This window comes from Polyodon spathula, chromosome 4, assembly GCF_017654505.1.
Source record: "Polyodon spathula isolate WHYD16114869_AA chromosome 4, ASM1765450v1, whole genome shotgun sequence".
In the NCBI taxonomy this organism is placed as follows: domain Eukaryota; kingdom Metazoa; phylum Chordata; class Actinopteri; order Acipenseriformes; family Polyodontidae; genus Polyodon; species Polyodon spathula.
Window position 1 is genome coordinate 53,354,197 of NC_054537.1, and position 14,410 is coordinate 53,368,606.

At 35.1% G+C, this 14,410-nt stretch overlaps 1 protein-coding gene across 1 annotated transcript in view; it reads left to right on the forward strand.

Annotated features, from left to right (window-relative positions):
* ulk4 (unc-51 like kinase 4) overlaps nucleotides 1–14,410 on the forward strand; it is a 235,374-nt gene that overhangs the window by 78,255 nt on the left and 142,709 nt on the right. The window contains exons 20-24 of the mRNA XM_041248083.1: nucleotides 2,961–3,122; nucleotides 3,357–3,539; nucleotides 6,016–6,143; nucleotides 11,525–11,658; nucleotides 12,945–13,066. Coding sequence (XP_041104017.1) covers nucleotides 2,961–3,122; nucleotides 3,357–3,539; nucleotides 6,016–6,143; nucleotides 11,525–11,658; nucleotides 12,945–13,066 — 729 coding nt within the window. The remainder of the gene's footprint in view (nucleotides 1–2,960; nucleotides 3,123–3,356; nucleotides 3,540–6,015; nucleotides 6,144–11,524; nucleotides 11,659–12,944; nucleotides 13,067–14,410) is intronic.

Below are 14,410 nucleotides of genomic sequence, written 5' to 3' on the forward strand. Positions count from 1 at the left end.
AGCTTGTCAAAAAGAATCCTTACAAAAATAAGTGTTTTTGGTGAAATCAGGGCAGTTGTATTTTGCTTTATAATAACTGAGTATTTTATTTAAAGTACATCATTCATACAGTACAAACAGAAGTACAGTCGGCGCCGCTCTATCAGGACGACTTGGGAGATGTAAAAATATCGATGTTAAACAAGATGCATTTGAGACGACCTTAGTCACACTTATATTCATAATTTACATCATATGCAAGAGAGAAGTATTTTTACTTTTTTATTTTCTAAATGAAAATAAACATAATTAAAACATAATTTATGTTGAAATACATTATTTAAAATAAGAGTAAATTGTTTTTCTTGTTTTATTCCTAAACAAAATTAATCGCTGTTTTTTTTATTTCTAAGTGAAATGAAATGAAAAATAAGCAAATCACATCAAACTTTGCCACAGCAGCCTGAAAACACAGGAGACTCCCTCCAGCTCCTTCAAGAGCTTAACATTGTTTACGCAAATCACAGCATAATCACAGACTCGGGTACTCATTGCACTGTGCTACGCGAACCTGTCTTGCTCTGAAAAGCAATCTCTGTTCATCATTTGAAAATACAGAGTAAGTGCAAGATTTAATTTTAATGTTGTCCAGAATTAAAACATGCTTAAAACCATGCTAGTATTCCAAATATCTTGCTCACAGTCATTTCACGTTTTTTTGCGGCTCTTGGCCATATAAAAATTTTGGTAACAATCTCCATTAATCAAAATCAGACACATTTGTCTTTGAAAATGGTTGCAGTCCAAAATATACTTTTGGATTAGAATTAAAAAATGTATCCTCATTTCATTTATTGTTATTTTTTTTTTTATTATTAAGTGGCACAAAATAATATTTTAATGTAAATAGCTGAACTCTCAAAAGAAACCATGTTGTTAATGCTAATGGACAATGTTCACGGTGTAATGAAAAGTGCTCCATTGTGTGCTAGTTAGGGGTCCTAATGCAGTGTCCCTAGTAAAAGTTAATATTGTTTCACTCTAAATAAATTGAACTGCTTCCTTGTAGAATCAATTCCATTTCTTCCCATACTTGCTTGTGTTTGTATAGATTTTCTTTTGTGGATGTAATTTTAGTGTCCCATCGTTTTATATACAGTGTTTATTTAATTGCCAGTATTTGCACAAATTACTAAGCATCTGTATGCTTTTATATTTAAGAAAATGCAACTCTGCCACACATACCTCAACATTAGAGATACAGACTTCTACTGTACAGTAGTTAACTTGAATACTACTTAAACTGACTTTAAAATCTGAACCTAGTTGCTTTTTTTGTTTTGCTTAGTTTTTCATTGTTAAAGCCTATTGTAACCAGCTCTACCCCGGTTTTAGAGTTATGTGCTCAAAGATGATATTTGGAGATGATAAAAGAACAAAAAAAAAAAAAAAATTATCATTTCTGATTTATTCAATTCCATTTACTTTCTGACTGTTAGAGTAATGTATAATTATGAAAAAGCTGGCCCTTAATGGTGGCGAAATTCACGTTTTAAGAGATGTTAACCCAAATGTGCTTTAATATTTATTCAGGTAATTTAGGCTTTAAATGAACGTGATGAGGCAAAAAAAAGTTCCTGCATGGTCATGGCATCACTAACAACCAATCAGCTTGCGCATGACATATCATAAAATACACTGTACTTGACTACTTCTTTTAAAGTTTTGACTGGTCTTTATAACATTTGACATTAAGGGTGTTCTATAGTACCTAATTACAGCACTACATTGTTGGTGGAGTCTAATATATTTAGCCTAGATGTGCATTTCTGTAATACAAGTGAAAATTAACTTAGAGATCCTATTAAAGGTAAAGATGAACAATGTAGAGCTTAGTCTTCCATTCTCTATCAAGAGATGCTCGCTGTGTTTTGAGGTAGTGATTAATAAGTTGTCTCTGATATCTGGCATGCAGCATAGGTTTTATGCAGGTGGTGGCCACTGATAGATTGATAGATCAGAAAGCATAATTCAGTTATTACACACCTGTTCCACAATGGTTTACAGCAATGTGTTCTTCTGTTATGCTGGCAACGAAGCTTAGGTATAGTCACTTTTTCTATTGCAAGTTCAGACTCGTGATAAACCATTTTATCAGTCACTTAGTGACTCAGAACAAACATTTCTAAGTAGTTTGGTGATTCCCACAACCAGACCATCTGGACCATACAGATAAAAACAAACAGATAAGTTCAAATGAAGAATCAAGTATATAAGGATCTGCAAAATAATCACGTTACAGAAAAGTTTTGGACTATTAAATTATTTAAGGTAAATAAAACACAATTGGTGGGGGATCCATTGTGCATTGTGTCTTAGTATGCCCATAATTAGCCCAAGACTGTGGTATTTTACAGTACAGTAAAACCTTACACACAAACTGACCAGTCAAACCAACACCCCACTTTCTGCAATGTAGTGGTTGAATGATTGCAAAGTATGCAATCATTCAACCACACCTACAAGTGCAACCAGAATCTAGTTTTAAAAAGCACAAGGTTAACCTACTGAAGTGGTAATAACTGGGAAATGCAACTGTTACACTTTCAATTGAAAATAACTTGACGGCAGCATCATCCTCAGCAATAGGACTGTGGTAATTGAAATTTGTCTGCAATATATTATCCAACAATCCAACAATTTACAAAGGAGACAAAAGACAGCAGAGCAGCAAAAACAGATGTACCTGATGCTGATGATATGGATAAAACGCTCCATAGCTGCAAAATTACTGTACCAACAAACGTATCGAAAGAGGAAGATTTTAATGCAAGATTGGGTAATTTACAGAGAACATTTTTATTTTAAATAAAGCAAAGTTTGTTTTCAAGCCAAAGGTGATCAACGTAATGCATTCCTGTGTACAGTACATCACTCAGTTTGTTACTTCAATTTCCACCCTCTGTTCTGTCCTGTTGCAGGAAGAGCCAGTGGTCAATCATGTGGCTGCAAAAATTGTGGAAAATGTCTGCACCACTGTCTCCTATCAGTCTCAAGGGTTCATCACTGGAGAGATTGGACCAATGTTGTGGTACCTCTTTACACATTCCACAGTGGACTCTTTGAGGGTCACCGCAATTTCGGTAAGCGTCTAATATTCATCAAAAACTATATAAACTCAATCGTTCAATATGTAGCCATTGAGACTGAGAAAGACTAGAAGGTGCTCAAATTGAATATGAAAATAAGAAGTACTGAACATACTGTATGTTTCATTCATAATAATAATAACAATAATAATAATAATAATAATAATAATGTTTTAAAATGTTTTATTTTACAAACTTTATTTAATTTTTTTATTTTTTTTTTGACAGGCACTGTGCAGAATTACTCGACACTCTGCCAGTGCTTTCCAAAGTGTCATTGACAAGGTGGGCCTGCCTGCAATTCTGAACAGCTTGGTATCAGGAATAAGCCGGATTCAGCAGTATATGCTTACCATGTTTACTGCAATGCTGTCCTCTGGGGTCCATCTGCAGAGACTGGTTCAGGAAAAGGTATGGATCAAATGAATGCTTTGGGTTTCACAATCTAGAAAGGGAAAGGGATTCCTACCTGATTCAACTTCGAGTAAATTCCCAGCAGCCCTGCCTCTGTGTTGCGCAGTATGACATTTTCTGACAGTTAATTGGCCATTAACCATGATTTCAGGTTTTTTTCCTCAGCAAGAGCTGAACACTTACACAAGCATTTCAAGGACCATCTTGGCAGGAGCCAGTAATAGGCTGTAAACTGCTTCTCTATAGGCACCCAGCAAGAATACCCCTTTCAAGCTGTAACTAAACTTTAAAATTATATGGCGAAAACAGCTTTGTAGGTAAATAATAAACATTAAGTTGTGTCAGTTTAGTGACCTAAAAACTCATTCTGAGTGTCAAAAAGCATTCCATATTCCATGGTGACCGGCTTAAAACCAGAAGCTGCTATATAGTGAGGTGGCTATGCAGTACGAAACTTAAGAATTGTGCATGTTATGGTACAAAGTTGAAACTTGGTGGAAATGTTTTTTGGAATAGTATGGATGATATTAGGTGCAGACTAGCATGCCTGCTCAATTTCAAGATGGCTGCCGAGCATGTCGAAGTAATACTTTGACTGGTAACATGGTTAACTCTTCCCTCTAAGTTGAATGCAATAGAGGTTGTTCCTGCAATAAAACCATTGTTGCTGAAAATGAATGCAGAATTGCTATTTTTTATACTGTTAGAATGTTTTTATTTGATATACTTTGTTGTTTTGTTTATTAATAAAAGTATAAAGTGAATTCAAAGAGTCAGTCTTCCCAGAAACTGGCAGGGTTTCATGCGTGTCGACGAAAACAAAACTCAGTTGTTAAGCTTCTTGGCCAAGGCTACAGGTGTTTGGCGTATCAAACAACCTGAGATACATCCCGGCTCATGAGATAGTCAAGTCTCTCTGGCCAGAAAAAGCGTGAGCTCTACCAGACTTCCGTGCCTTCAGTGGGTATTAGAAGGTTTCATGTTTCAATGGAAAAGGTAAGAAAACGTTATGGAGTAACTGTGACTACAGCATTCCTTCATTTGGGTGAACCAATGCAGTCGAGTGACGAATGCCTTCATCCAATGCTCGAAAAGTACACGGTGCTAATGTTTGACCGTGGTAGCAAAGCACAGAAACCTCCAAATGGAGCGAGGTAACCAGTGGAGTAACACAGGGTTCAGTATTAGGTCCTCTACTCTTCCTAATCTACATTAATGACATCAACTTGTTAAATTTGCAGACGACCCAAAAATAGGAGGAGTGGCAAACACCGTTGCAGCAGCAAAGGTCATTCAAAATTATCTAGACAGCATTCAGAACTGAGCAGACACATGGCAAATAACATTTAATATAGAAAAGTGATACTACAAGCAGCCAATATAAATACGATGTGGGATATAATGAAATTGAAGAAGGAATCTAAAAAAAGATCTAGGCATTTATGTTGGTTCAGTAATGTCTAGACAATGTGGGGAAGCTATAAAAAAAGGCCAACAAAATGCTTGGATATGTAGTGAAAACTGTTGAATTTAAATTTGAATTTATTGTGTTCAGTTCTGGGCACCTCGCTACAAGAAAGATATTGCTGCTGTAGATAGACTGTAAATAAGGGTGGCCAGAATTATTCTTTGTTTAAAAGGCATGTCATATGCAGACAGGCTAAAAGAATCCAATCTATTCAGTCTTGAACAAAGAAGATTACGCGGCGATCTGATTCATGCATTCAATATTCCAAAAGGTATTGACAGTGTCGACCCAGGGGACTTTTTCGACCTGAAAAAAGAAAGAAGGTCCAGGGGTCACAAATGGAGATTAGATAAATGGGCATTCAGAACAGAACATAGGAGGCACTTTTTTTGTACAGAAAATGTAATCTTGTTGAAGCTGACACTTCAAGAAACTGCTTGATGAGATTCTGGGATCAATAAGCTGCTAACAACCAAACGAGCAAGATGGGCCGAATGGCCTCCTCTCGTTTGTAACCTTTCTTATATTCTTATATTCAGTTTATTTCATGTGCTTGTGCATCATGACAAGTAATACATATGTATATATTTATTTATTTATTGATTGATATTGTGTCTGGTGGGTAACTCCGTCTTTAAGAACACTTCGCCTGCTTCCCGAGGGATGTTCTCTTAGCCGGAGACCACTGTAGTACATAGTTTCATATTAATCTTCTTAAGTGGTTATACTACAATATTCTGTTCCTTATTAAATACATGTAAACCGGAAGGTTTGGTGGCCATCTTGAAAATTGATCCGAACCTGTAGACTTCCTTAGTGCCTTTGGTACTGAGATTGTTTTGTAATATTAAGAAGTCCATTTGCATACTGTTACCATAAAAAGCCCAATTCTTACACATATCCACCCCACTAATAACAACACAAGGAGAACAAAGGTCCCTTTGTTAGTAGTATTGATTCTCAGAAATCAGCAAGTATAAAAGTTATTTTTTTTTATTTTTTCAGGATTTTGTTACCAAAATCATCCGATTATTAGAGAGTCCTGTGTCTACTATCCGTGCAAAGGCCTTCCTTGTGCTGTTACAGGTCCTAATGAACAACAGAGAGATGCTACTGTTGTGTTGCAATTCAAGGTAAGCAAAATGCAAATAATTAATAATACAGTAAAACACTGAGATTACTGTACATGGGATATTGCAGTTTATACATGCATATTCTTTTAAATAAACAAGTTTAGAATATCACAAAATGAATTATTTACATGTATGGTACATTTTGGTTTGACTTTGAAATAGAAAATACAAATAGAAAGTTTTTGTTTGGCTGATAAAAAGTGCAAGCAATATGCAAATGAGTGTATGTGAGTGACAGCTGCAACACCAATCAAAGCCACTATCTTCAAAGCAAATAGCCTTTCACTCAAGCTATGTAAGTAAACAGAGACAAGTCTGGCAGGTTTGCAAAGGGATGACTATTTGCTTGATTATCTCTATACGAAGTTTGGTACAGTTAATAGAGCAATGCCATAATTATGCAGCAATTAAGGGATGCATAGCGTAAAATCAAACATGGCCAATGGTGGTTGCCTAAAGATCACTAGATCGAGTATAGCCAATGGCGGCTGCAAAGGAGTTAATGGTGATTGCTCATTCAAGATAAAAAGTCCATACAAGCACAAATTTCACAATTTGTCCAGGCTTGTGACAAAAAACATCCAGAGCTGTATTTGCTTAAAGACCTGTGGAATGAATTGGAATATCACAGGCATTAACCACAATCAGAACTTCCTGATCTTACCAACACCATCAAAGAGGGATGAACTTCCATCTAAATGGCCATTTCATAAAACTTTGTGGAGTGACTGCTGTTATGAATGCAAACCTTTATTATATATTGTGTGATACTCAAAGTGAGAGTGAAGTTTGCTATGATCCAAATATGATGTTTTATTCATTTTTATACCCTTGTGTTCAAGGTGCTTGAGCTAACTTCAGATACGGCTGTTCTGTTTAAAATAGTTTCTTGCAAATAATTTTGTGCTAGAATTTTTTTTATAAGAACAAACCTGTCCTTCCATTACCACTGCATAACCAAAATGTAATACAGCAATGACATTAAGAATCATTGGATCATCATTTTTTCTTTGTTCTGCTGAGTATAGAATGATGCTGATCCTAGTGATGCCTTCAGAACCTTACTATGTATCGATAACAACAAACACTTTGAAAAAACCTTTTATTTTACAAATTACAGCTGTCTGTTTTATCAGTGTGTAAACCAGTTATATGGAGGCACTGATATTACTCATAGTTTTGGTCAAATTCAACCACCAACCATAAAATATTTTGGCCTTTTGAAAAGGTGTTCTTCACTGCTCTGGGATATTAAAAAAATATTCTAAGCTGAAGTGCGATGAGGGGCTTAAAGTCCAGCTCTTGCTACAAATATCAAAGTGCACTGTTCTGTGAATATAGTGGAACAGTTCAATTAGTTTTGTCAAATGACTCAGCAGTTCAAGTAATAGCTTTCTGCTAGCAACTCTGTATAGATCCTACTGCAGGAATATAAAGAGAATCTAATTTGTTTTGGTTGGAGCCTTTTTAAGCAGTAGATCTGTCGATTATTAGTCTTTCATATCGATGAGTAGAGACTAAACTTCAGAATCAAAATGTATGTCTTGCTGATGTTGTTTTGCCACATGATGTGCTGAATTATTAAGCTTGAAGTGCAACAAACTTTCTGCAAAAAAATGTGCAGTATGGTTGTTCATAACAGTTCTTTACAAGCACTTCTCTAAAGGCTTCAGACAAATTAAAAATCAATTTTTGTAACATTATACCTATTTGCAAAACACGATCACACGCAAAACTTACTTTGGAAGCTTGTGGCAGTTTCTGCATTGGGTATAGGGCCAAAGTAAATGCATTGCTTGTTGACTTGGAGAGTTCTCTGAAAGCATCTCAAAATGTTGTTTCCCTAGTGAAACATTAAGAAATCCATGGAAATTCTTGATGGTTCACCATAATATAATGGCTTCAGTTTCAGTATTATAAATAATATGTATTATTCCAAAGCTTCGTATATAGTTTTTGTTGCAAGCAGCACGCTTTTTAAATATTAGCCATTAAAGAAGTTGGTAGTTAAAATGATAGTCCGGCACTAATCCCCATTGTTTTGTGGGCCCAATCCCCGTCATTTTGTTACTGTTGAAATCTCTAGAGTATTCTAATTATAGTGCATTGCATGTACTGTAGGCTGCTAATTAATTTCCAAGAAAATGTATTAACTCTTAAAGACTCTGGTGTTTTGTTTTTATTTTGGCAATAAATACATCAACTTAATAAATACAAAAAATATCAGAATCCCAAGTAGTAAGATTTACAAAAGTGGTAATACCAGTTGTTCAGAGATTTTGACATGCTTATGTCAGTAAATTTAAAAAAAATAGTTATACTTTGTACATTATATTTTATACTGTAATTTATAAACTGGTTAGATAGTACTGGTTAACACTTAATATTAATATTCCAAATATAGAATTATATACTAGTTATAATTCTATGTATAACATAATTATGAAAATTTGACATCGATCTCGTGCATGTGTTTTGATCACGGTATTGATAATATTAAATTCTTCCAAAACACGGAAACACAACTGCAGTATATAAAGCAAAAACAATAACTTACTTAACTTAGTGGTCCTTTGCTTCATAATATTCATGGACTAACACCCTATGGATGGCCAATAGTGTCAAACTTAATGTGGAATGCAAATAGCATTTGATACCTAAATGCCAATCAATTAAATAAAGTGCTTAAATAAATAATACTTTAGTGTGAGGTGTTTCTTTGCCCATGAGGCTGACAATGATTGATATGTATAAGGTTTATTGTATCTGAATATAAAATAAACTTGTTTATACTGCGTTAGTATTTTAGCATTATTATAATAGGTTGTGTGGTCTGGTGGTTTAAGAAAAGGGCTTGTAACTAGAAGGTCCCGGGTTGAAATCCCAGCTCACTCACTGACTGTGTGATCTTGAGCATGTCATTGAACCTCCTTGTGCTCCGCCTTTCGGGCGAGACGTTGTTGTAAGTGATTCAGCAGCTGATGCATAGTTCACACACCCTAGTCTCTGTAAGTCGCCATGGAAAAGACGTCTGCTAAATAAACAAATAATAGTAATAATTATAAATAAAAGTATGTCTCTGCAAGATCTTTGTGGTGAGTGGTATATCCGTTCTTCTATTTAAAAATAAATCCATTACACAAGTGTTAAAATCCCACGATGGGGTTTTCGAGTGGTGGATCTCGGTGAAGGTGCTCTGTGTGGAGTGCCGGATACACCGTATAGCCTGGGGATCGCCGGTTCAAGTCCAGGCTATTCCACTGCTGACCGTGGACGAGAGCTCCCATGGGGTGGCGCACAGTTGGCCAAGCGTTGTCTGCGGGCGCCTGCAGGCTTGCCTGTAAGCTGCCTAGGGCTATGTTGTCCTCCAACGCTGTAGCTCTGAGGTGGTTGCATGGCAAAAAAAAAAAGTGTTTGGCTGTATAGGAGGACAGTGTATGTTTGCCTTCACCGCTCCCAAGCTGAGCCTAAAATAATACAATTGGCTATTTCAAATTGGGAGAAAAATGGGGTAAAAATCAATTGGCGACTACTAAATTAAAAAAAAAAAAAAAAAAAAAAAAAAAAAAAAAACCACGATACCGCGAAATGGAAATTATCGATAGTGAAAAATATCGATATCAAATAAAAATATTGATATTGGTGTACATCACTAAAAATAATATATATAATTTTCAATTTCTGTAGATGTCATTTACCTTATTTATACAACTTTAAACATGATAGTGAATGAATTGAATGGCAAACATGTTGTTTCTACTGGTTGCACATTATGTGTTGAACATTATTTGTGTATTAAAACTCCCCATTGCTATAAGTAGCAGTAGCATGGTTGATTGACCTAATTAGTGACATATTGTAAAGTAGCTTTGGGGAATGTAAGCAAACTGATTGTCAAAAAGAGCTGCTTTCAAACCAACTTTAGTACTAAACTAAAAAGGCTAAACTAGAGGAGAATGTAGTAATAATACAGCAGGGGACTAACATTGAAATGATAGTGTGGTGCCTCAGCTTTAAATAGAAGAAAACAAACATCTTAGACATATTAAGCATACATAGTGTGTTTGTTAATTCACATATTAAAGGATTAGTTGGAATAGAACATGTAAGGCCCTGTTTTACAAAGGCAACTAAGTTAAACTGCATGACACTGGCAATAAACTGCTTGTAATGAAACTCCTTCTTACAACTAAGTTGTTTCTTGTTATGGTTTTATTACTCCTTAGCACTGTTTACATTCTTTTTATGTGCATGAAATATTTGTTTTCATATTATACAAAGAAATAAGCAGGGACAAGAATATACTCCTTTTATTTCCATTTGTGCATTTCCTAACATTTCACTCAGGTGAGGTTAGTGTATGATCTGCCTACATGTGCTTTTTGGATTGTTTTTAAGATGAAAGTGAAGCAGGAAATTACTTTGTAAAATTAGGAGAAAGATACAGAGGCTTGGCAATGAAATGTTGTATTGATGTCTGAAGTAAGAAAAAAAGCTTTTAGTTCCGTGATGAGGTCTTGATAGGAGAAGCCATATATTTCATTTTACTTTTGATCTTTTATATGATCCAACTATTGAAGTGGGATGACTCCTAAGAATAATTTTAAGTGCCTTGATGTTTTGTTTCATTGGCATATGAATTATACATGAATAAATACATCACTTTCCATCAATGAAACAAGATTGATATTTTTATGACTTGTAGAAGCATTTTAAAGTGTAGATTTTGTATTCATGATGGTTTTATCACCTTGTATAGTAAAAGCATGATGCTGCATGTAAATATACTTTCACCTATTTTGTTAATACCAATTTTTTTTTTTTTTTTAAAAGCACTGTGATTCATTGATGTCGGTTTTCTACATTTACCCATATTTAAGTCTTGTCTGCACTCTTATATTATCAGAAGCCAGACTTTATTTTCTACGTTCACTTCCTCAAAAGTACGTTTTAGCTGCACCCTTATAAAAGTTTACCGTGCTAAATGTGTACAGTAATTTTGCACTTTTGCCATTGTTATACCTTGCCTTTACCATGGTTTACTATGGTTTGCCGTATTTTTTAATTTGATTTGCAATGCATTGTTATTATATCCTGCATTGTTAAATGCCACCTGTTGAAGATACAAACCAGTAATGGTGCATTACACATCAAGCACACTTTTGTCCAGTTGTCTAGGTAGCCCACATAAAAAAAAAAAACAAAAAAACAAAACAAGATCAGAACAGTGTAGAAAATGTCTTTTAGCTGCCGCCAAAATACTAATAGTAATTTATCATAAAGTTAAATCACCTCACTCAAACGTTGTTCCTTATTCTGATATTTGTATTGAAAAGGTCATTGTTTTCAGGAATGATAATGGTTTCACCTCATCTATGTAGGCTAGTGATGTACATCGAAAGAGACAGCAGAAAGGCGACGCCAGGGAAGGAACAACAAAGCAGCAATGAATACCTGTCAAATTGCTTGGATCAACTCATCTGTCACATTGTGCAAGAGCTGCCAGCAATTCTAGGTAAATCAATCGCATTATATGAACAAAAAAAAAAAAAAAGTGCATTGGTGGCTGAAGCATCACATTTTAGATTATTTTTCCTTTCATGCTGATTGAATTATAAAGCAATAAACCAGATATTGACCACATCTGTATTTTGTAATTGAGCTTCTGGTTGTCAATAGATCTTAAAGAGTAAGTGGCGGGGTTCTGAAAAATATAGCGTTACACATACCCCTGTGTTGCTACAACTGTTTAAATAACGTACCTGTAATTTTTCTTTTCATTGTTAACATCCTGACAACTTTTTACACTTATAGCTTTAAAGCTTGTTTCAAAGTTCTAATCAAAATGTCCTCTCTAGTGCACTGGGGTTTGAGATATGTCCTCTAAATCACTGCAGTAAAAACAAAAATCATAACAGCCAATGCTCTGGTTTTTCCGTTCTGTACCACATCATGGATCATTATTGCTGTGTTACCTGTTTGACAATGTGGGCAATAATCCTAACACTCTCAGTGCACTAAAACAGACATTTTGTAAAGAACTTTGAAACAGACTAAAGTGTAAAAAGTTGTTCCTATGTTAACAATGAAAATACAGATTACAGGTACACTATTTAAACAGTTGTGGCAACATATGGGGACGTGTAACACTATTTTTTTCGGAACCCCACTACTTACTATTTAATAGTTTATATAGTACATGATACACAATATTTTAATAGTTTACTAAAGTATGTTTTAAATGCCTCCACAAATTTGATCTGTCTATTTTACCATTGTCCTGCGTTTTTGAAAAGCAGGTACCAAAAAATTCAAAGTGTTGTTCCCATTACTACAAGGTGTTCAAGGTGAAAAGAAAAAAATGTGTTATGATTATAGTTCTTAATGTACTTACTGTAAGTCTCTTTTAATAACATATGGACGTTAAAAGCATGCCAAGGACATGGAACAAAACCTGATAACAATATAAACATTAACCAGTCGTCCTGGATATACTGAATGCAAATTATATACTTCAGAGGAAGGACTTCCACAATCAAATGTTTCAGTTTGTACCTTACTTCATAATTATAATAAATAATTGCCATTAATTTCTGTATCTTTGGGGGTTTGTCCTAAACTACTGAGTAGTAATTTGTATAAACTGCAGCACCATAGCAGTGGTTCATGATATATAATGGTGTTTGTGGCAGTGTTCTCCTTTACTGTGAAAATATTCTAAAAACAGTTTAATAAAATTGTTCCTCTTAAAGGCAAATTTTAAAACCGACTCATGAATCATTTGTCATACCCTATTTCTAGGCGATATCCTTTCTGCATTAGCAAGTGTTTCAGGACGTAAACATCCTTCAACAGTCCAGGCTAAACAGCTGAAGCAATGTCTTCCTGCAATGCCTATTGTTCTCCATCTTTTGACTTCTCAGGTAAGCCTTTGGTTTTTCACCTAAATAGGTTTATGCTGCTTTTAACATAAACAGTATTTTGTAAAGCATTAGAAACTGAGCTAACAATTTCAAGATGTCGTAAATAAAAAAATGTCCCCAGCAAAACATGTCAGCTTCCCACCAGCACCTTCCTGTTTCTGCATTACAGAAGGTTGATGTTACCATGCTTGGCATTACTTTGTGTGTGAAGCTGTTGGGGTTCTTTTCTGGCTTGCATATCTGCAGTTCCATACATGTAGAGTTTTTGCTTGCCATTAAATAAAGCTTTGCACATGACTTCACACCAAACGCATAACATAATCACAGCAAAGTAGAGAGAATCTTATTTTTACAAGCACCTGTAGAACACCTCTTCCCCTTTATCTTGAATGAATAACTTTAAAGGTCTTGTCACCAGACATTTGCCAAATTGTCACATTGCTGACAAATAAAACACGAAATTAAAAATGAAAGTTCAAACTTCCAGACATTTTTATATAAAGACCTTTTTTTGGTCAGATGAAAGTTTAATAACCTTGTCTTGGATACATTTACAATAATAGGCTACTATACAAGGCTAGCAAGTGGCATGAACGTTAATGAGTAGGCTGAAAGCCTCTTAAGTGCTCAATAAAGTCTCTTGCTGGCTAGAAACCCATCATGACAGATCCAAATCCACTTATTTCAGTAATAATAGTAATAAGGCATGAGAGATAAGGCTGCAGAAAGTGTTTCAGCTTTGGAAAGCTAATTCAACTGTTCTTTGTTGTCCAGTAATATTTTCATGATCTAGGAGTGCTATTGTATGCGTTGTTAGCTGCAGTTGGCTTTGTTTTCTGTAGCTCATGGGCAAGTTATTTCTTTGCATAAACAACTCATGAAGTCACTCCTTTGAACATAGTACTATACGTCAATAAAACTGTTGCAATTTCTGTGTGTAATTTCTGTGTGTAAGACTATGTCTGTGTTCTCTATGTGAAGTGTGTGCTGAATTGCTAATGGTGCAGTGCATCATTGCACCATACTCAAAGGGCTCCATTGACTTTTTTTCCATTCGCATAGCATACTTCACTGAATTGCTGAGGGGCAAAGACACCAAATTAATTTTATATTGAGGTTTATTGGTTCGACTCTGACATGAGTAATGTGTCCTGTCAGAAGTGTAAAAAAACATCTCGTGGAATCCTTAAAATGTTAGAACACATTAGTTTAATTACAGAGTTAGAGATGCAGATCCGCCGTGCAACATACTGCTGAAACATCTCACAAGCTGAAAGGTCTACTTATGGATGGTGAGATACCCTGCAGCAAGTAATGGCAGATTTCCATCTGCACCATGAAGCT